General features: G+C 42.5%; 1 protein-coding gene across 7 annotated transcripts in view; it reads right to left on the bottom strand.

Moving 5' to 3' along the window:
* LOC119708221 (solute carrier organic anion transporter family member 1C1-like) overlaps window positions 1–23,077 on the bottom strand; it is a 47,553-nt gene that overhangs the window by 22,336 nt on the left and 2,140 nt on the right. For 3 of the 7 annotated variants that reach the window (XR_005258988.1, XM_038154348.1, XM_038154351.1), the window contains exons 2-14: window positions 19,125–19,270; window positions 16,119–16,260; window positions 15,186–15,318; window positions 14,446–14,567; window positions 13,993–14,139; window positions 12,843–12,941; window positions 11,380–11,625; window positions 10,367–10,531; window positions 8,545–8,740; window positions 7,428–7,593; window positions 6,217–6,398; window positions 2,284–2,348; window positions 980–1,097 (exon numbers count right to left, since the gene is read on the bottom strand). Coding sequence is in view for 5 of the 7 variants with exons in the window: in XM_038154348.1 (XP_038010276.1) it covers window positions 980–1,097; window positions 2,284–2,348; window positions 6,217–6,398; window positions 7,428–7,593; window positions 8,545–8,740; window positions 10,367–10,531; window positions 11,380–11,625; window positions 12,843–12,941; window positions 13,993–14,139; window positions 14,446–14,567; window positions 15,186–15,318; window positions 16,119–16,260; window positions 19,125–19,270 (1,927 nt within the window). In the remaining 2 variants the exon portion in view is untranslated. Of the gene's footprint in view, window positions 1–21; window positions 510–979; window positions 1,098–2,283; window positions 2,349–6,216; window positions 6,399–7,427; window positions 7,594–8,544; window positions 8,741–10,366; window positions 10,532–11,379; window positions 11,626–12,842; window positions 12,942–13,992; window positions 14,140–14,445; window positions 14,568–15,185; window positions 15,319–16,118; window positions 16,261–19,119; window positions 19,271–23,077 lie in introns of those variants that run through there. The other 4 variants (XM_038154355.1, XM_038154349.1, XM_038154356.1 and 1 more) reach the window with 4 other exon arrangements.

Here is a 23,077-nt window from a genome sequence, read left to right as displayed (position 1 = left end):
AGGACACATTCATCTTTTCATCAGGTAGGGCTGGGTAAGGACACTTCAGTCAAGGATGAGCCTGGAGAGGGGAGTTTGCCAGCTTGCCCAGGTCAGGTAGAGAGTGCCCTGTGCTCAAGAAAGCATCTCAGGCATTGCCTGACCTCCACCCCAGTGTGCTTCAGTAAGAATAGCACTAATATTTTTAGGGCAGTGACTCTATTTTTTAATATATAAACAGTACCAGTGATGACAAGACCATTTGATGGCATTTTTGCTTTACAGGCATAATGACAGCAACAACAGCAGCAACAATAACATCATAAAGTTTTATTAGCAAAAAGAGTCCCAGCTGAGATTTTGCTCTTTCCTTCAAGTTCTCAAAACAAGATGTACCCTTCTCTCATGTTTATTTTCCTTGTGGTGGGAGAAGGGACAACCTGTTCTCCCATTTTCCTCTTACCACTGTTATTCCATTCTTCATTTCTGGAGAAGCCTTTCCCAAATGCAGTTCAGGCAATTACTGTCCTCTAGCAATAAATTAATAAAGACAACTCTGCACTTAAGCCTCTAGATAAGCCAAGCATGTTTTGTGGCACCTTTGCCTTCCATTTTTTGATCCAGCTCCAACATGGAGAAAAATTAGGTTTAATAACTTATTTACACACACACATACACACACACTATCACAGCAGACATATTGAAAGCTGAGGGAAGATTTAGCATAAAATTGAGGTTTCAACACAACTTTTTTTTGTGAATTATTAAGGGACAATAATTTCCAGCTGATACTGAAACAAGATGATCCACCCTTCCCCCCAAAAAAGAGATTGAATCAAAAGAGTGAAATGTGAGCATTATTGTTAATATTGTTAGTCAGAGCTTTTCATTCAGTTTCAAATCTTTCACTCAAACTTTCCAACAGAATTCTTCTACCAGTGCCAGGTGTAGACGTACTTTAAGAACAGAAGGTGAAGAAGGAATGGAGAAGAGCTCTTACCTGAGTGCACTGGAGTCATAGAGTCTGCACGCTCCTCTTCCCCCACATCTTTTGCTGCCCCATTTCAGGCAAGTGGTGTCTATGGCTACTCCAAAATACACAGGGGCTGGAATCCCCGCTGGGTGTATTGAACAAACAGACAGAGGTGAGAAATTTACTCTCCAGGGTGATCAGCTTCGATCTAGAGGCAGGTTCACACAGAACACTCGATAATACACTCTAAAAGCAATGACACTTGCACGCTGTTCGCTGGCTGGGGAAGACGTGCCTTGTGCTGCCCAGGCACACACCACCCTTTCCTCCCTGTGGGAAGCCAGGAAGGCATGACAAAACATCAAAAAGCCTGTGGAAGTCCCTGGAAGGAGTGCTGGCCACGGTTTGGTTTCCTCACCCTGCGGGACATCTCTGGGGAAAAAAAAATAGGAGACAATTCTCCTTTCTTGAGAGCAATGGAGCCTGTTCAGCCTGGATGTTGGGGTGTCCTGTGTGTTGGGTGGGCATGAGGAGGGACAGAGACAGCGGGGTTTGGAGCCTGCAGGAATCCTCCAAGTATCTTGAGATCCCACTGTGGCAGGGGCAAACCTACTGCTGTTCTTGGGGCTGATGGAAAGGAAAAGCCTTTTTCGTGTGCTGATGGGGACATCCTGCACTCCGTGTCACCTGGGGTGCTGGAGGAGAATGTAAGGCTGGAGAGAAAATCCTGGAGAGAAAAGGTGTAAGAAAGAAGCCAGCAGCTTGCTTTGATGTAATCTCATCCAGTTCATCCAACTCTGCTCATGTAAATAGGGCACTTGCTTCTTGCTGATTTTTTTTTTTCATGAAGACCTAGAGGATTTTAGAATTTCCAGTTCATTGACATCTCATGTTACCCTTGATTTCAGGTGGCTCTCTCTACCACAAGGCTGCAATGAACCCCACTCCCAGGCACACCTGCAGTCAGTCACATTAATTCCCTTAGAAACTAATGAATGTATGCCTGAAAAGCAATCACAAATTCTCAGCCACAGCTGTTCTATTACGCTTGCTGCTGAGTAAGGGGACAAGATTTAATTTTGATGTTAGCTTCATAGGCTACAGGATCACATCCCTATAAATATTGGCCTTGTGTATTTTAATTATAACTAAGATATAATGATGTGATTTATGAAGTACAAAGCAATCTCCTTTTTCCAACCTTTTTTTTTAATCATATCATATCTATTTGCAGATAGATATTGGTCTTTTCAACAACCAAAGCTTAATTTTAAGATAAATGATTAGTGAGGAGTGAATTAAAACTGAGTCAGGAGTACAAATAGACTTACCAAGTACTCTTATTGCCAGGGTATAGATACCAAGTGCAAATGATTTCAAGTGGGGTTTAATGCACCTGAAAATAGTAATAATAACAGAGGTGTTAACTAGAAATAAAGCATCAGGTGTATAATTAAAACACAAATAGAAAGCAATACAAATGAAAGAAATGTGATCTTTTCCTCCTTAATGTCATGGACTTTGACCAAATTTCTGAAATATGTCAAAAAGGTGATAAAACCAGAACGGCATCTGGGAATTCTGAACATCTATACTCAACATCACATTTTAAGATGGTTGTGGATTTTAAAATGATATCAGCATTCAGGTGTTACTAACACAGGACAAGAAAACTGCTAGTGAAATCATGCATCCATTGGAGGGCTTTATTCAGTTAGACACTCCCTGGAATTTGGATCAAGTGCCAGGCTAGTACAAGGTATTTAGGCACTCACTTTTCACTGCACCCTATCTAGATCAGGATCACACCTCCTGTAAAAACAAATCCTCCAGGCCATTGTCTGGCAGAGCAGACCATTTGCACTTGGACCCTGCTAAGATTGCAGGGTGAGCCCCACACACACATCCAGTTCTTCTGGCTCCAGATAAGCCCTGCTCCAGCCTGAGATCATCATCCTGGCTCCAGGAGGGAGGGGGAGGTGTTTCCATGAAAGTGAGGGCATGAAACCACCAAACAGCTCCACTGTTAGCCCATCTGTGGTCTCAGGGCTCCTCAGTGCTCCTTCTCTCTACCTCGAGGACGCAGAGCTCATTTACAAGCCACTGCCTAAGGAGCAGCTACTAATTGTAGCAAGTCTGCAGTTACTTGATGGGTTTGTGACTTGGGTCACAAGCTAGGACCTCCAAACTCATTTCATTTGTGACCTGAGAAAGATTTCAGTGTAGGGCAGGAGAACAGCTGCCTTTCCCACCCCTGCTGTCAGCAGGGTGTGTATGGAGCCTCTCAGACTCCAGGAATCACCTCTCCCCACCAGCTGCTGAAGCCTGCTGTTCCCCCAGCGTGCACCAGACTGTCTATTACAGTGCCTAACCCAGCACAAATCTGGGTGCATGTTTGATTTTGGCAAGGGGGTAGCGCCACTCACATGGGCAAACAAGGACATTTTTGGTATGTGGGGTAACACACTATATCAATATGGTGGTTAATAAAACTTCTGTCACAGTCAAATTCAATACAAATCAGAGAAAATGAACTGGGCTGAAGTTCAGTTTGTCACAGTGGATGAACACAGCACCCTGGAGGTACAGTCTCTGAACTAGGGTGGCCTCTGCTTCTGCAAAAATGAATGTAATTGGGAATATGTGTTAAAAAAATAATGAAGAGAAGACATTTCAAAACTAAATCTATTGCTCCTCACGAGGGGTAGATGTTAACACTTTATTCTCTAATGCCCTGGCCATGGATTATCATCACACAATCTGTTGATTGTGGCTTATGCGAGCACTACTGCCCATGAGGGCATGGCTGTAAAATGATTTTAAGTTGGAAGAACAGTGTTTTGCTCTCCTACTAGACACCTGCTCCACAAGCATTCCTCAGCCTAGAGTCCTCCTGAACAAATCTGAGGGCATAGAAAGCAAAAAGTGGAAAATAAAACCAAAACTGGATATTTGACATGTGTTTCACAGGATTTATATCCTGCAAAAAAATATTCTCTTTCAGATGAAAAAAAAAATTGTTTTATTCTTTCTATTGTCTTTGCAAGGAAGCAGGAGCTCTTTGTGATCCTGAGTGATAGCCAGACCTCTTAGGGAGATCTGAGACTTCCTTTTCACTGCCTAATCACCTGCTATTAATAGCTGCTGCTTGAACAACAGCTATCTGAACTGCAGGGCTTTTTTTCTCAGAAACTTCAGGGCTCTCCCAAGTTCCTTGGCTACTGTAATTACACTAACACCACCAAAATGACATTGCAGCAAATGGCTTGGTCACCAGCTGTAAGCATGTTCCAATGACTTCAGTGTGCAGGCCTGCAAAGTAAATGTCACTAAATCTTCCAGGCTTTTAGGGATTTAGCTGTATTTGTCCTCCATGGCAGGTGCAATGATAGTTGCTCATCTGAAAACATCAGCTTGCTTAAGTGCTGGAATCTTAACAGAGATGACTGAATGCAGAATAATTTTTAAAAGTGATCATTGGAAAAAATACATAATGAACCCTGCAACTTAACCTTGGGATTATTTGTGTCAAGGAAAATTTATTTTCCTTCTGGTAACAGAAGCACACTTTCAATTCAGCCAGATTTTTTTAGAAAGTCTGTTAGTGATGGATTTCAAAAAAGACAAAAGTAAGCATGAGCTTAAAGTGGAGTTGTGTCCACAGGTCATTTGCAGTGCAGGAAAAAAAAATAAAAAAGGATCGAACTTACTGCAACATGTTTTATTTAGCTGCACATCAAGGGTGGATGCCTTCAATCCAGCAGGAAAACACATTACTTCTCAGTTTCACTTAAATGTCTCTCAAAGTAAAATGATTTTCAACAGCAATAAAAGCATTGGAGCAGAACCAATAAAACTGTTTTGCTGATTTCATATAACAAAGTGGTTTAGTCTTGTAACTGAAAACCTTTCTAAGCTTTTCTGACTGAATTGATTAAGCAGTAAGATCCCCAAGAGCAAGTTCTTAGGGCTGAGAAGGGCAGGCAGCTCCTTGTGATTTGAGCTTGCATGTGTTCAGTTATGAACATCTCCCACACACAATTTTTTATGCAGTGGAGACAAGAAGAAAGCAGGAGGTTGAGCATGGCTACCACAATTTTGAGGCCCTGTGTGGTACCAGATCTGCACATTTTCCACCATGTGCCTTATGGATAGAAGGAAGATATGATGTAGAGGGAAGGGGAAGGGAACTGCACACCTGCATAGCTCTATGCCCATACTTATCCAACAACAGAAGCAACCACAGAGAGCAATCTGGCACAAACCCCGAAGGCTTTGCTGCAAGCTCTCCACTCATGAATCATCCTCATCTTGGCACATGGACAGCTCAGTTGTGCAGAAGCTTCAGTAAAAATGGTCTAAAATGGATTACAGTGTGATTGTTCTTGGAGAGAGCCCTCGGGGAGAGGGAGATGCTGTGAGGTTTTGCAGCACTCAGTGGTAACCCTGCAAGGCGTGTGAGGAAAGCTGTGCAGCTTGTGCACATCTCACTGGCAGTGTTTGTGCAGGGCAGTGGAGAAGGATCCTCACCTCAGCCATTTCTGAAAGTCTCTGTGTGAATATTTGTTCTGGTTCAAGGACTGTGATGGAACTGTAGCTGAAATCCCATTTCTTTATTTAGGTTTTTCCATACGGCCTATGTTCAGCCAGTTCTAACACTGGCATTGTCCATGTGCTATAAAGATACCAGCAATGAGACAGGGCCTGGTCCAGAAAATTGAGTTCAAAACCAAGGAGAATTTGGGAGCAAGAAAACACAGCTATAATACTAAAGATTAGTTAGACTGGATTTACTCTTGTTTTGTCTGAGAAGCAGAATGTGCCCATCTGGAAATAATTTGGAAAAAGGAACTGAGAAATAAAGGTTTCCAAAACACAGCAGAGCAGGATTTGGAATCCAAAAATTGCAAGTAGCTGACAAAAATCCAGATTAACCACTGGTAGTATTAAATGCTTTTGCACTTGCTAAAATTAGCTTCAAAGCTCACAGTGATGGACAAATAGCTCCAGCAATTAAATATGCATTGGGAGAAGCATTCAATAAATCTGTGATTATCACAATAGGAAAAAAAAAAACCCTCATGCTAAAATGATCATTAAAACAAGGAGAAAAATCTGGGAGAGAACAAATATATGGAATATGCCACCTTGCATAGCTGCAAAACATTTCCCAATGCTAGGAATAGCAGGAGGGGAGGGAGTACCTGTCACATGTCAAAACACTTTGAAGACATTTGGCAAAGCTAGCAGGAACGATTCCTTACCTTAGAAGCAGTATGTATCCAGGTGTGCCACCTACTGACAAAGTGTAGGAAGTGATAACTGATATTACTAGAAAATACAGAAACATTTTGGGACACTCCTTTCCTTTTTGACATGGCCCCACCACAGCTGAGGAGCTTTGTGAAGATTCAAAGGTTCCCACGCAGCTGCAGTTAAAAAATACCTGGAAGAGAGCAGGCAAAAGTGTATGAAAACCTAAATGGTGGAGAAGTGGATGTTTAGGAATTGCACATTCTGGATGGCGGAAAGTTTAAGTCCAAAGTGGGGAATGTTTTACAAAAGGAAAAGGCTAAAACAATGAAGGAGAAAATGATAAAGTATCTACTGTGCATGAATCTAGTTATTAGGGATTTTTCCAACAGTCTTGGTAGCCAAAAAGCTCAAAAAAAAAAAAAAAAGCCTCCAACATTCTCTGTTTGTGATTTCTGCTGGCAATAGCAAAGTGAAAAAATTTTAAATGTGGGTGCCAGATTGCTAAAAACCCTGAGGAGTTTAGGGCTGAAGAGGATGTGCTGTGCTCAGTTTAAATCCACTGTGACAGACCTGGTTGCACCAGAAAGAATGATCCCACCTCACATGGAAATGGATTGTCTAACTGGTGTTTTTCCCTTGTATCCGAAAGAAAGATCCCAGCTCACATGGAAATGAATGATTTTACAGAGTTTTTCCTGGTGCCTTCTATCAGAAAGAATGATCCCATCTCACACGGAAATGAAGGAGTGTCATATGCCTTGTATCAGAAATAAAGACCCCACCTACTAGGGAAATTAAGGATTGTCTTATGGTGTTTTTCCTGGTGCCTTGTATCAGAAATAAAGACCCCAGATCACATAGAAATGAAAGATTTTATGGTGTTTTTCCTGGTGCCTTGTATCAGAAATAAAGACCCCAGCTCCCAGGGAAGTGAAGGGCTGTCTTACACCTTGTATCAGAAATAAAGACCCCAGCTCCCAGGGAAGTGAAGGGCTGTCTTACACCTTGTATCAGAAACAAAGACCCCAGGTCACACAGAAATGAAGGGTTGTCTTACACCTTGTATCAGAAATGAAGACCCCAGCTCCCAGGGGAATGAGGGTTGCCTTACACCTCGTATCAGAAATGAAGACCCCAGCTCCCAGGGAAATGAGGGTTGTCTTACACCTTGTATCAGAAATGAAGACCCCAGCTCCCAGGGAAATGAGGGGTGCCTTACGGTGTTTTTCCCGGTGCCGTTGGACGCCCGGCAGCCGGCGAGGCAGGCGGACACGTAGGTAACCCCATTCTCCCCACAGATGGGGTCCCAGTCGTTCCTGGAACAGGAGCAGCCTGAGTTGCACTCTGAAAACAGGGCTTGCTCGTGGTCACTCATTGGTTTAGCTCTGCGGAAAAAAGAGAAGCTGCAGAGGTGGTGCCCAGCAGATGTGAGGAAATCACGATCACCTCCAGGGTGATGCTCCCTGTCAGGAGCACCTGGCCACACCTTCCCTCCATAGCCCCTTAAAGGTTGTCTCTTCACACCGACACAGCAGTGTAAATCCTCATTTCTCTGTTATCCAAAGGTTTTCACACTATCACACCACCTACTGTGAGATAGTATTTATTTTATTACAGGGGACAGCTACCAATTTATATTCATGCATTTTCTCTGATTTTCTAAGGTTTTGGTTATGCAGCTTTAACTCAACTAGGCAAGTGGCACTGAAGGGAGTGAGTTACTCATGGGAACGGTCCTGTAGAAGTTAGCAAGGAATTGGTCAGAATGGGATCCATCCAAACTGAGTGTCGGATACCCTACACAACAACTCTGCCAAATTCAGTCATCAGACACCAGTGGAGCAGCTGCTGTGAGTCAGTGCTGGAAACTCCTCCCAAAAAGTTTTACAGAGTAATAGCATGGGTAAGATGTTAGCCTCAGGTGTACCTCATGGTTAATCCATGAGTCCTTCTGTTTTAAGTTCAAAGGCTATTAAATGCCATTCATTGTTCAGTGGCACACAAAGGCAAGAAACAATTAATTGAATTTCTTCCCCTTTACTGAACTACTCACATTTCCAGGAATCATTGGGCTCGAAGGATGGATCCCGTGGCAATAATAATTAAAAAGTAATCAGAAAAAGAATCTGCACTTGTGACATAAACCCCACTGGTTTATGCCATAATCATGAGATGGTCATGACACAACACGCGCTGGAATGGAGTGGTTTCCATTGATTGGAAATTTCTGGGAACACATTCAGGTCAGCCACTCTCTTTTCAACAAGATATACTTTGCGGAACAAAATGAGGAAGGAGTTGGGTTTGCAGGAGCCCTTTCTGCCCTGCCAGCATACCCGTGGTAGGACACTGTCAGTCCGGCCACCTCCGAGTTCCCACAGCCCATGGCAAACAACGACAGCAGCAAAAGGTAACCAAAGAAAGATGAACCCAAGGAAAGCTTTGCAGCCCCTACAACACCGACTCCAAATCTCTTCATGATCAGTCCTCCAGAGAATATGCCAAAAGCCACAGCAGGAATGTTAATAAGACCTGAAATCAAACAGAAAATTCTGTATTAATGAAAATCCCACCTCCATGGGATAACCTTGTCAGCCACAACAACAGCTGCAGCAATCAGATGAAGGAGCAAAACATAAAAGATCTTCAGTCAGGGCATTTTGTTTTGTCCAGACTTAGACTGATCCTTGGAGTGTTACAAAGGTGCTGGGACAGCTTTGAAAAACTTACTCCCAAGGACATGTGTCTTTCCTGGTTCTTTGACAAAGAGATTATGGATAAAGTTTAGATAATGTTCTTCCAATTCCTTAAGCTAGCTGGTTTTTTTCCACAATTAGTTTGTCAGTGGAGTCATCTGCTGATTCCTAGAGGACAAATTAAGTTTTATCTAATGTTACAAAAGCCAGAGCAAGACCTGCCTTTTAAAATTTATTTTAGTGCTTCAAATTGCTCTGACAATTTTGATATCTATCAGAGACTGTGATAGAAACTGTTAAAAAAAAAAAAAAAGAAGAAGAAGAGAGAGTAAAAGAGGTTGTGAAATAGAAATAGGCACTGTGAGTTTGAGTCAGCCCTCAGGTTCCTTAGGAAGGGTGGATTTGGAGAGAAAGGAAGAGGAAGAAGAAAAATCACCTTGTTGCAGGGACAGCCACTCAGCAGGATCCTCCCCTAACCAAGCCATCACACACTCTCTGTTGGACATAGTCCCTGTGCTCAGAGAAATCAAATGGTTCTTAATCCTCACTCAGTTTGCACATACCTGAAAGCTTAGCTCCAGAAAATCTTTAAATACAATGAGAAGTACTATACTGAATGTAGGGATTGTTTTCTGGACTTTCTTTGGCCATCAACTACACTTGAAGATTTCTCCTCGCTTTGAGGAGTTTCGTGCCAGGAAATTCCAGCTTCTATCTTGAACAGAATTAACATAGCACAATGGATCATATCAGCTTTTCTGCACATATATACCTCTGTTGCTGTGCAACTAATGCTGCTCTGGAACAAGGCAGTTCCCTCTGTGGTGGGCAGATGTAAACCTCTTTGCTGTTAATGCTATTGAAGCCCTGGATCTCTGGAGCTGAACCCCACAGGCAGGTTCAGCAGCTGGGCAGTCCAGTCCAGCCTCATGAAGTCAGCTACAAAAATGTTGATCTCTGCACCCAAAGGGTGAAGCAGCTTCCCTCTCTTGTGCTGTAAGGGACAGCCTGGGATCTGACTTGACTTCCTTTTATTTAACACCAATCTCTGCAGAGAGTCACCCACAGCACTCACTGAACTGATCTTTGTTTTGCTGAAATAAATGGGAAGCCATCAAGGCAGCAGATCCGTCTGATGATAAATTTATGTAAACTGTTTTAAAATTAATTGTCAGTTATTTTCTTGTGTTGTACATACATTACTTTTCAAATTTACCAAATTTCTGGGAATCAAGATATCAAATCGTGTAAACTTCTACGGTAACTCTTGCATAGATGAACTCAGAGTTAATTAGTGCTGAAGCAGAAATGAAATGACTTACCTTCAGTGAGCTAATACTTAAAGTCAGGCAAGGAAGGAGAAGAAAAGAACATACCCTAAAAAAATACAATTTTTCCTATATGTATATGCCACTCTTTAAATGTCCATTTTAAAGGTGTCAAGAAGCAGATATAGCATTACCTATAACAAAGTTAGTTTTTGAAGATGTCTGCCCATACTGTTGTTCAATATACTTTGGCTTATATGTCACCATGCCAATTAAGGAATTGAACTGAATAATACTTGCACACAAATACAGAATGTAAACTGGATTCCCAAAGAGGTTCTTCAGTGATGGCAAGAAGTCTGCAAGACAAAACAGCAGAAATAACAAGCAGGCCAGAGAGAGAATAACTGCTGGAATAATGCTTTGTAACATGTGTGCACCTTCCAAAAAACCCCAAACTGCAAAACATTTCAGAGGCAATCTGTGCAGTTCCCTGGTGCTCCTAACAGTTCCCCCATTTCTGCAGGGAGGAACAGTGGAGCAAAACACTAAGCATCAATTCCCCAGAAGAGATATCTTGTTTTAAATACCTTCTTTCATCGTAAACCAGGAATGATTTGGTTTCTATTTGTCCTCAACAGCCACAGCACTGTTTAGCTTAATTTGGGGCAAAGAGTGCTCAGCACAGCTGACGGTAAGCACAAAAATACTGAGGTGCAGATTCAAGTTCTGAGGGAAAATGCTTTTGGAAAAGCATGAGCAAGGAAATGGAATTGTGCAAGCCTGCTCCTGTGTAAATCCAGACAGCCTCCTCTAATTCTGTAGCCGCTCTGTGCCCATCTATATTCTGATCAGATATTGCACATGTTTTCCTAATGCAGGAAAAAATAATTAGCAAAAACCAAGGGTTGGGGTTTTTTTGAGCATCACTTCTGCAACAGTCACTATATGTGAATAAAATATTTTTGCAGAGCTTCATGATATGTGCTGGGCCACTGTTGTAATTTTACACATCTCAGCCATTTCTCATGCAATAGCAAATCCAGGGAACATTGAAGAGACCTTTTTGTGTGTACTATGGAGTTGGAGAATGAAAGGGGAAAAACAGCATTCATTAAAGGAAGGACTCAGAAAATATAAACATTTTAAGTCTAAAAGCCTTTGAGAGAAAAACTGATCAATCAGGAAGAAAACTCAAGCGAATTGCCTTTTGCCATCTCTGCAAGCTTCGCTTGCTGCCAAGAGGATGTGCCTTGGTCCTTGTTCTCCTCAATGATGAACTTGGAGTGCTCAGAAGAGGTGCTGGAGTCCTTCCTGCTCTCAGGCTTGGGCAGGTGCCTGGGCAGGAACCAGAAGGGGATGCCAGCCAGGATGCTGATCACCCCAGCTATCAGGTAGCCCAGCCACCACGCCCCCACCCACTGCACGTCCTTGGGGCTGATCGTGACGCTGTCTGCAGAAAGTGGAAAACAAGAAACAAGTGTCGGCAGCAAGCGGGAAAGAAGAAACAAATAAATGTAGGAATGAGCCCCCTGTTGATGGAGTCACAAAACTATCCTTTGTCTCCTAAAAAAAAGGAAAAAAAGCCCAGAAGTTTATCTCCTCAATTAGGTAAAAAGACACCTCATAGGACCTGGAGGACTTCACCTCCAACTTAAGGATAGCCAGTTGGACAGAAGCCAAAAAGTCCCACCTGAGCAATTCACTAGAAAAAGAAGAGAACCAAGGAAATAATGGCTTTTGTGGCATGTTTTACTAGGAGCAAGAGCCTCTTGTCCCTGGCTCAGTTTTTCTCTGTAAAGAGCTTTGTTATTTTGCCTTTTATTAAAACTTTTCTGTTTCCAACACTGCCACAGAAGCCATCCTGCTGATTTGATGCCATCTGAGGTGGCTGAGCTATCTTGGGTGTGATATAGATCTCCAAGAGCTTATGAGACCTGGCTCGAGGAGACCCTTACATCAAATAAACACATCTGGAGGATATGTGCTGCTGATAAGGAAGGTGGGTTTGCAGGGTGGCGTTTCCATCTGGGTCTAGCTGTGCTCTGTGTCACTGTGGGTGTTTTACAAGAGCAGCTGTGGGGACATGCTGAGGACTCACTGATTGCTGGCCCTGACACTGCTGTGCCACTTGCACATCTCCAGAGATGCTGCAAGCACCAGCACTTGGGGCAGTCCAGGTGGCCACTCACTTGCTCCTGATTGCCAGGCTGCTCTGCACAAAAACCCCAGGAAAAAACCTATTTTCCTCCCGATTTTTTTTAAATTATTGTTTTCTCAGAAGAAGAGCAGTCAGGAGATTTGGTGCCCCCTGCCAAACCAATTTTCTAGGCAACAACAAATATTAAAAAGGCACATGCAGGATCCTGAGCCTCAGTCCTGTTTCCCCCTGGCTCCCATGATCTCCCCATAGCCTCCTCATCAGAGCATCTCTTGGAGGCACCTGCTGCAGATCTGCTGGGGAAGAGTCAGACCTCCCTCTTCCTCTACACCCATCCTCCTTGCCAGCCTATTCTGCAGGGACCACTGCACTGCTGTCCTCCTTTTCATGGAGTGCCCACTCTACCCCTGCTAGCCCCTCATGCCTAGAAGATACCCAGAGAGTTCTTGGCCTAAAATAGGCATTTTGGAGCCTGCCTGGGTTTTTCAAGCCTGAGTGTTCTGACTTACCCAGATCCACAAAGCCAATGTCAACGTAAAGCTTGGCACACAGGGATCCCAGGAGAAAGCCAAATATTGGCCCTATAATTGCCACTGTCTGCACACAGCCTGGAAGGGAAAAACAGGGAACTGTTACACTCCTGAGCTAAAAAAGGCACTGCTTCTTCTGCATCTGACAGCAGATTATGGCATGTGATGGGCAGCAAGAGACACAAACTGAAATATTTCCAAGAAGGAAAAAAGTCATCGATAAAATTTTCCCCACGATGATGACACTTTCTATTGTTATCCAATTAAAGAGTTACATTCAACCCGAAGGAAAAAATGTCAGCAAACTGAATGGCCTGAACTCAATAGCAGCACCAACCTACAATTGCTAGAAATGCTTTAGCTGACAGGATCACAGTAACTGGGGAGCAAATGTCATTTTTTTAAAGTTAACTGATCACTTTTAGTTGAGGCAGGCCCTGAACAGGCTGAGAAATCCCTTTGCTTTGGTTTCCATTGGTAATATGTTTCAATGCACCCTCACCCAAACTTTCTGAATGCTTTGAATTTGAAAAAATTCACCTGGAAATCTGGGAAGACTGAATCTTTTACAGAGAGAGTCTGATATTTTGCCTTTTTCCTGGCTGGAAACTTGTCAAGAGCAGATGAGATAGGACTTTCTGGTAATATTTCAGGTGAATGTGCAGCCATCAGACAATGAACACAAAAAACCAGTGATCCCAACTTCCTAAAGTTTCAGTACTATTGTTTATAATCCTTCTCATGAATCTGGAGGGAATGTTTTGAATGCCCACTGAAATTCTATTTTAAGTGCCTAAAAGAGTGCCTGTTTTTATCACTTTCCAGAGAACTGAATGTGCACAGAGGCTCAGCAGTCCACATCCAGAAGAATTAGGAAGATTAGGGTAACAGCAGGAACCCAAGGTCAAATTCTTTCACCAAATTAAGAGAATGGAACTGTGCTGGTATAATTAAATGGGAACTTGGTCCCTTGAGTGTACATGACTGTTAAATAAACTTTAATATTGGAAATTATGCAAACAAAACAATCAGGGCAAGTTAATTCAATAACATTCATTCCATTATTCAAAACGACTCTGTTTCCTCTGGGGAGAAATCCATTAGGAAAAAGAAATTATATTTATTTTACCAATATATAAGGCAGCATTCTCTTCAACAGCATAATCATCAATGTATGCAATCCCCAGGGGCTGGATGGGGGTTTCACCTATTCCACGCAGAAGGTTTCCAAGTAAAACATAGATCCACATGGAAGAGCCTGCTTCCTTCTCACACCCTGTGTGCACAGCAAGAGACAACAGGATGTGTTAGTAGTAGCACTTTGACACTGAAAGCTCAGGGCTCCTAAAATGCTTCTGTTGTGGGAGAAACAGTAGGAAAACTGTGAAATAGCTTAAGGTAGACACATTTTTAGCAAGAGCTGCCTCAAAGATAGTAGAATTTTCTGGTTTTATAAATTTGCCACCACATCCCTTTTTAGAAAACTTCCTTCTGATCAAAACTGGGATCTCCTGACAGAAAGATTTGGGGAACATTAATGACAGCAAGCACTACCAGCCCCAGTTTAACAGAGGATTCTCACCTGCATTTATTTTTGCTTGAGATTTCTCCAAGGCTGAGAGTGGAGTTTGGCTTTTATCCTGCAGACATGGAGAGAGGCTGACAGTGGAATTGATGGTGGAAGGGAATCTTTCATACCTGTATCTGTTTGGAAAACAAAGTTGTATTTATCCATAAGTACTGATGAGAAAAAGCAAGCAGATCTGTAACTACCAGATAGGCCTAAAGCACTTAAATGCAAATTCCATCTGCATCCATAAGAATCCATCTGGATCCATTGCCAGTGGTGGTTTACAGGGGGTAAAAAGAGTTCTGTTTGTACTGCAGCTGTGCATGAAAATTGTCCCATTGGTTCTTTTTGCATCAGTGATTAATTTCAGTTTAACAGGCACTTTGCTCTACTATGAGTTTGGACTAAGAGATTATCAGACTCTGGTGTATCCTCTGGCTTGTACTGAGATTGTCTTGCTGAGTTTAGTCGTCCCTTCTTTACTGTCATTTCAACAATTCCTAAGCCACACCAAAATGAGGCCAATCAAAATCAGAGACTAATAAAAAAAAGCTGATTACAACTGAAAAGAGTACACATATTAAATTATTTGCTCTAAGTAATAAATCTTTTAACAACAAAAAAAAAAATTCAATTAAGTAACCACATCCCCATATGCCTGTTTCTATCATCATAACCAAGCCTAAATATTTTAGTGAGTGCCATTCAGTGTGCACAGCCCAGCTGGAAAACAGGGATCACTTTGCACTTACCTTCCCATGAAGAACTGGGGCATTGCAATTAGGAATGTTCCAGCTGACATAATTAAGCAGCCTGCTCCAATTATTCTTGGCCTGTGAAGCTTTGCTCCAAAGTAGCTCACTAGAATTATGATTAGGAGGTTCCCTTTGAGAGTACAAAAGGAAAACTGAGTTTTACTGCTTGTTGATAAGAGATCCCCTAAAATCACAATTCCCAGTATGTGGTACAGGCACTGATTTCAGGGAGAAGGGCTGGTGGGGATGGCCTTTCTCCTTCTCTCCAGGCATTCTGCAGGGGCCCAATGCCTCCTGTGATAGGAAAACCATAAACCTTTGGATGAACAGCTGGGAAAGAGGAGAAAGCCTGTGCCAGCTGAAGAGAGCAAATAGCCAGAAAAGCAGAGAAAGGAGGAATCAAGCTGAGTTTTACACACTTAGGCTAAGATTTCATTCCTGTGAGTACCACAGTCCACTGAACACCCATGAGATAAATTCAGTGATCTGAGATTGTAAGAGACAATGACATGCTGGAAACCTTAGTGTGAGAGGGAAGGACAGGGACAAAAAATGTAGATTACAGTTAGAGGTTTGTCCTCCTGCTGCTTAATAGATCACAAAGGACAAACACCTGTATGGGAGGTGGATTTCTGCCTGCAGAAATCCATGCAGGAAAATTCTCATTCAACACTCAAAATGTCCATTAGTATGAATTAGCCACGTGCTTAGCTGATCAAATTACATTTTTTTTTAATGTCTATGCTGAATTGCTGGTATTAGCAACCTTATCCTACTGAACATAATCATATTGATAGCCCCACTTATTTTTACCAGGTGAATCAGTTTTAAGTTTCAGGGAGATTCATGCAATCATTCTTCAGAACAAACTGCATCACTCTTTTTTTTTTTTTTTTCCTGAAAATAAAAATGTGTTTCTACAGCACTTACCAATTTCAAAACTTCCATCAATAACACCAACCAAAGAGGAAGGGATGTCAAATCTTCTTTCTATTTGTGTGATAGTACTTTTTAGGTAACTTCCTGAGAGTGCTTTAGCAAAATAAACAAAGGACAATGCACCAAGAAATATCTGTGAAAAAAAAGACAGTGATTAAAATCAGGCAGTACAGAAGATATATTAATTACTTTTAAACAAGTTTTGCATTCCTACCTCTTCTTTTGCCAAACAGCCACACCAATATTTCCCCTACTTCTTAGTAAATTCTAGATTGCTGATTTGTTCATCTCTTATGAGCAATATTGATAAAAACTGAATTGACCCTCAACCATTGCTAATTTCAGGTAGATGCCAAAGCTACTGCTCTGTTGAAAGACAGAAACCTGTGATTTTCTCTTACACAGTAACCCTATGGGAAAATGCTAGGTGTGGCTTGGTGGGGAGGTGAGTTTTTGAACATTTTCAAATATGTTGCATGTTCTGTGAGATGAACCTGCCAGGCAACTCTATTCTGCTAATACATGCATTTTCCTCAGAGCACACCCTGCATCTTGCACCTTCTTCCCTGCCTTTGTTTTGCAGAGCCAGTTTTCTCTTAGCTATCACTGCATCTGTTTTAGCATGTTCATCTGAATCAAGAGTGGGCTTTGGAAGTTGAACTCTGGAAATTAAACTCCATCTCCCTTCACAGTGCTTTGGTATGTACCTCAAAGGCACAGACTGAGCCCCTTTCCCACAAAATTCATCTGGAAGATGAGGGCTGGTCCAAAGTGCACGTGGTGGGAGTGCAGGGTCCTTAAGTGAACTCTGTTCCTGCACATCTATTGGCTAAACCTGCCCTCACTGAATGCAGCCCAATTGAGTTTATTCCACTCACACACAGTGGAATAGGTCATGGAAACCACAACTTTGCTTTCTACCTTCAGATACAGGCGGTGTTGGCTCAAAATGAATACAAGTATGGATGCTTTCTTTAAAACCCAGTCCCAGAAGTTAAGAGGGACTTCAACCTTAACCCCACGTTAAGGTTTTATTTGAATAGAAGTCTAGAACCTTGTGCTGCTCCTTAATCCTCTCTGACAATCACACTCCCAGTGAGCAGCTGCTCTGAGCAATGGACTCACCTCCAAATCTCCTCATTTGACAAGGCACAGAGGCAATAACATTGCTGCTGAATGCAAATTCTTCTGTTAAGGTTCAAATATATCTCTGTGTCATTTTATCCAGGGCTGGTTATCCCTCCTTCAGAAAGAGTTGGGGGTAAATAAGACTATACAAACCCTCTCTGGTTCTTTTTTCCTACAGCAGCATCTCTCAAAGGACTCTCCAGTACAAATATTATCATATTGTACAATTTCTGTATGTTTATGCCCTTGGGTTTTTAAATAGCAATGTGACAGCACACAGGTTCTTTTTTTCAGGAAAATTGTATAGGTAAACTACAACTTGAAATGCTTCTGAATGTCTTTGGAACAATTTTTTTTACTGGGTTTGCAACTGTCCCAGGTGTGCAGTGGTGGAAAGACACTCCTGATCTAGGGCTGGGACAAAAAGGTACACATGATTTCACATTCTTTGGTTTGTCAGTGCTTGTAAGCAGATATTTCACCACCTCTTTATGGTTAATGTGGGCAATTTTAAGACATAGGAAGGTTGATGATTGGTAAAAATAACCTGTTTTATCTTCATATTGTTTTCTTAATACATTAGGCAAAACCTGAAGCAGACTCTTTCATGACTTAGAGATATCTTTAATAATTTTATTCTGACTCAGCAAGATCTAATCAGAACTCAAAAAGGGTTAGTTCACCAAAAAAAAGAGAGAGATTTTCTAAGTGCCTACAGGAATACATTAGTTATATCAGTTTGGGTTCCTAGAAGACACAACTTCTTTAAAGAGAAAGAAACTGAGCTGAAATAATATTTCTTTTCAATTTCTGGGGCTAATAAACTGATTCTTGACTGGCTAATCTGTGACTGAAGTTTTATTCATTGAGGGGATTGGGTTGTCATCGTAGCAAATGCAGAAGCAGTGATAGAATTATATTATGGTACAAAATTTATGTAATACAACTCATCTTCCATTTCAAAACAAAACCATTCAAATTTTATAGACTTCAGGGCAACTATTGCTCATTTCACTGGCTGTATTGGGAGCTGGATTAATACCTGAAAGTAGATGTGTGTTTGGGTGAGTGGAAAAAATAACAGAAAGATAAAGACTGTGCACCATGAAAGAACGAGGCAAGGCAAAAAACTCTTTTTTTGTGTAACTCAAATCATCTCACCATTGCATGGTGATTTTGAGACCTCACCCAGGAGAGTGTCAGCCTGTTGGAAAAGAGGCAGAGGCAGCAGGCAGAGCTTTGTGCTGCCTGCTGTGCCCCTGTGTCCCGAGCAGGGAGGCGCAGCTCCCACCAGGCAGGCACAGACACATCGTGAGGCTCAGAGCAGGGACCTCCCTGCTCCAGCAAAAACTTCTGGTGGGTGAGAGAGGTGGAGATAAAGTGATAACACCTCATTTCAAAGTCACCTCATGCAGAGTTCTCTTGAAGGAGGAGCATTACAATCATGCTTTAATAATACAGCACTGGAAACACACAGACCACTACACAATATAAGTTTGGAGAGCCCAGCAGAATACCATGGCTGCTATCTAAAGAAAGCAGTCTGCACTGACAGCTGCCTGTGCTGTCTGCCCTGTTCTCAGCTTCAGGTGGAGCAATAAGGAAGACAGAGGGACTTTTTAGGATGGGTCTTGAAGATCTCACAATATGCAAGCCTCAGCCAACAAATAATACTTGATGGCTGCCAAACATTAGGCAAATACAGATCTGTAGAAGATTTTCTTGTGACTTAGAAACGTATCTAATAATTTCATGCTGATTCAGCATGGCATAATCAGAACTTAGAATGGGATCATTCATAAAAAAAAAATAAAAATAAAAAGAGATTTTCTAAGTCCCTACTGGAATATTCAAAAGCACTTACTCTACCTTTATACCTCCACAACACGCCTGCTTCTCCTTGGATGCAGATGATTCGGACTTGAATGAAGATCGGTCCACGGGCAAGGTTGTGTTGTTTGAGAAAAAGTGAGTGTTTTCTTTGGATGAAATCTCCATGATGGTATCCTCTGCCTCTAAAGCAGAAAACATGGAGAACACTTTAAAAGGGCATCCCATTAGCTCAGCCTCAAAAGCTCATCATGTGACAGCAACACCCCGCTGGACTGTTTTCCCAACAACAGCAATTACCAAACTTTACAACAGAATCTGACCAGTGCACTGGATGTTTAATTATGGAAATTCGCAATCCACTTGCCTATAATAATGGAGATTAAATCATACTCAGCAAACAGCCATCATCTTCATTCTCTGGCTATCATCAATGTGATTTCATTAACCATTTGGCCAAGCATTGCCAGCAGACTGAACAAGGCTCATTATCATTTTAAACGACATTTCTGAAGTCTACGTGTAAATTCACGTTTCTGGATGTGACCGGGTCTGAAGAGATTTCTCAGCACTGATCTCCGAATTTCCCATATATCTGGGACATGAAGTAATTAGATCAAAGGAAATCTATCCCCATTAATGAGGCACTTGAATTGTTTTAGATGGAAACATTAGCCCTAATCGTCTGATGTCAGCTAACGAGTTACACAAGAATAAAGAGGTTTAGTTCCCTTTACCATTTTACATGGAGTCTTAGGGCTCAGTGGTCAATTGTTTCAGGGAAAATGTGAATTTGCTTCTTTGCAGGTAAATACAAAGAAGTAAAGAAAAACTAAACACTGCACTTTGAAAACAAAAGGTATCCGCAATTCTTAAATCTCTAGTTACATACTGCAGTACTTTGTTCTTTATTTCAATCTCTAAATCAGATCTGAAAATATTTATGAAATCAGCTTCTGTGTTCACTTTTAGGCAGTCCTATGTTTTACAGAACTGCTGCCTGAAAATATGAATAGGAAAAGACCCTGTTTGCTCACGTTTGTCTGAAGAAACATCTTACATAAGTTAAAAATACGCATGGTTTTATGTCTATACCTCTGGATGCATGTGTTTTCATGGCTTGCCAAAGAGGCACCTGTTTATCCAGAAATACAGGTGAAAATAACAAAAGTATATCCTTAGATGGTCAGATTTGCTCACAGGCTCTGTTCTTATATCAACAAGACAAAAGGACTTGGCTTATGACACCACAATTTTCACCAAGATCTCTCCATCACTTAAAATAAGAGCTGTGACTACATGTAAGAGAAATATTTGCATTTCACACTGTCCTGACAGGAGATCTCATGGAACTTTCATCAACACCAAGGAATACAGAGGGTTTTTTGAAATTAAAAAATAAATTTTTTGTGCTTGCTGAACATTCATTGCACCTCTTCCTGTTCTGCTTCTGATTTTCTTGATATCTTGGGAAAAGTCACACTTTTGAACCTGAACCCCACTTTTGAATCCGTACAATGGGGAAAACCAGCATGTCCCTCACAGCATAAATCCTTTTATGACAATGACATGAGGTGTGCTGCCATGCAAGCACATCAAAGAGTCTCTACTGTAAGGCTTGAAATGCTCTGAATATTTACAGCAATTTTGGAATGAAAAAAAACCCAAACCTGGAAATGAAAAATATATGTACCACAGCTCAATGAATTGTCCTTATCTCTGAGCAAAGCACCCTCCAGCTAGAGAAAATGGGCAGGCGTGTAGAGGGTCTCCTCCACTGCACCACACATGCAGGATTGGTCAGAACACAAAAAAAGTTGCTGTGGTGGTGTGGGGGTGGTGGAATATGATAAACTGAGGCTTGGCAGCAGCATGCAAGCTCGTGTTCCACTGAGTTGAAACAAATCTCAAATGGACAGCAGAGCTTAAACAACACATGCTCACGTTATCACAGTGTTAAAATTAATGTTTATTGTCTGACTGTCAAATTGAATAATGCAAGGAAGGCCTGATATCCATGCAGGTTTTAATATATCCCCAGGTATATATATCTATATGCATATATCTATATATCTATAGATATAGATGATATAGATATAGATAGATATCTACAGGTTTTAATATATCCCCAGCTGCTCTTGAGGCATGGCTTTAAGGAGGGTGGTAGTTTTCAGAGCCACCTGCAGCCATGTATCTCAGAGCATCAGTCTGGTCGCCCTGACGATGCCTCTGATGGAAAATTTAACACAAGACAGAGCACAGAGAAACGTGCCCAGCTGCACTGTTAGTTTTGATCCTTCCCTTTTGGTGCAACCAGAACCCACAGGACTGATTCACTGTAATCACAGATTTGCCACTCAAATTCTTTTGGCACTGTTGGTGTTACAGTGGGACTATTACTAACAGATTGTTCATTCCAGTGGGAGGTGAGGGACATCTCTGGTTCTATCCAAGGATGGCCTCAGGTTGTTACCATACCACATTTCTCTGGTGACATAGAAAATGAGGACAGAGAATGTCTAAGCACTTCCTTTCCAAACATAGCAGGAATGCCAGAAAACTGTAACCATAGAATCATAGAATTGTTTAGGTTGGAAAAGACCCCTAAGATCATTGAGTCCATCTGTAGACCCAGCACTGGGGTCCACCACTAAACTCTGTCCCTGATTGACACATCCACCAATCTTATAAAAATACCTCCAAGGATGGCGACTCAAGCAGTTCACTGGGCAGCCCATTCCAGGCCTTGACGACCCTTCCAGGAAAGACTTTCCTGATAATCAATCTGAACCTCCCTGGTACAACTTAAACCTGCTCTCTGCTTGTTACTCAGGAGAAGAGGCTGAGCCCCCTCACTACAGCCTCCATTCAGGGAGTTGTAGAGACCCATCAGGTCTGCCCTGAGCCTCCTTTCCTCCATGGGAAACACCCCCAGCTCCCTCAGCTGCTCCTCACAGGATTTGTGCTCCAGGCCCTTCCCCAGCTCCACTGCCCTTCTCTGGACACACTCCAGCCCCTCAATGTCCTTGCAGTGAGGGGCCCAGAACTGAGCACAGGCCATGATCCCTCTGGCCTGCTCCTGCACCTTTAGGATTTCTTTCTTGAAGCGTGTCCAGCCTTCCTTGACCCCTTTGTCCCTCAGAACTGCCTCCCAAGGAACTCTGTCAACCAGTTTCCTGAGCAGGCCAAGGCCTTCCCTCCACAAGTCAAAAGTTTGCTGAGCCTCCTTACTTCTCCAAGGATTAAATATCTTTCATTTCATGATCACCGGGCCTAAACCACTTGCCAGTCCTCAGTGCACAAACTGGTCCAGTGGGACGCCTGCCCTCTGTCACCAGCTGTGTCAGGCAGTTTTCTTCCACACACAGCAGGAACCTCCTCATAAATACCTAATAAGATCACCTAATAAGAGCTCCTGGATCCCACTTCCTCTCTGCTGTGCTGTATTTCTAGCAGGCTCCCACCATGACACCTGCCTTGCAGGCCTCTCCCGACTCCCACCCACAAACAGTTATCCCTGTTGTCACTGTCATTAAGCTCTAGGAATCAAAACACTCCCTAGGAGTGTCCCACTGCCTCTCCCTCTGTGCCTGACCCTTCTGAAGAGCTTCATGACCATCCACTGCAGCACTCCAGCTGTAACAGCTGAGTGAGTCCAGGTGGGTGACACTCTGCCTGCAGGATGGCTGCTGGAAATGCTCACACCTTGTCCCTGAAGGACAGCTGCTGGAAATGCTCACACCTTGTCCCTGAAGGACAGCTGCTGGCTATGCTCACACACCTTGTCCCTGAAGGACAGCTGCTGGCCATGCTCACACCTTGTCCCTGAAGGACAGTGCTGGCCATGCTCACATGGTGTCCCTGAAGGATGGCTGCTGGCCATGCTCACACCGTGTCCCTGAAGGACAGCTGCTGGCCATGCTCACACCGTGTCCCTGAAGGACATTGCTGGCCATGTTCACACACCTTGTCCCTGAAGGACAGCTGCTGGC

Source organism: Motacilla alba, chromosome 1A (assembly GCF_015832195.1).
Source record: "Motacilla alba alba isolate MOTALB_02 chromosome 1A, Motacilla_alba_V1.0_pri, whole genome shotgun sequence".
Classification (NCBI taxonomy): domain Eukaryota; kingdom Metazoa; phylum Chordata; class Aves; order Passeriformes; family Motacillidae; genus Motacilla; species Motacilla alba.
The sequence above is the reverse complement of the archived record's forward strand: the minus strand, read 5'-3'. Positions and strand labels throughout refer to the sequence as shown.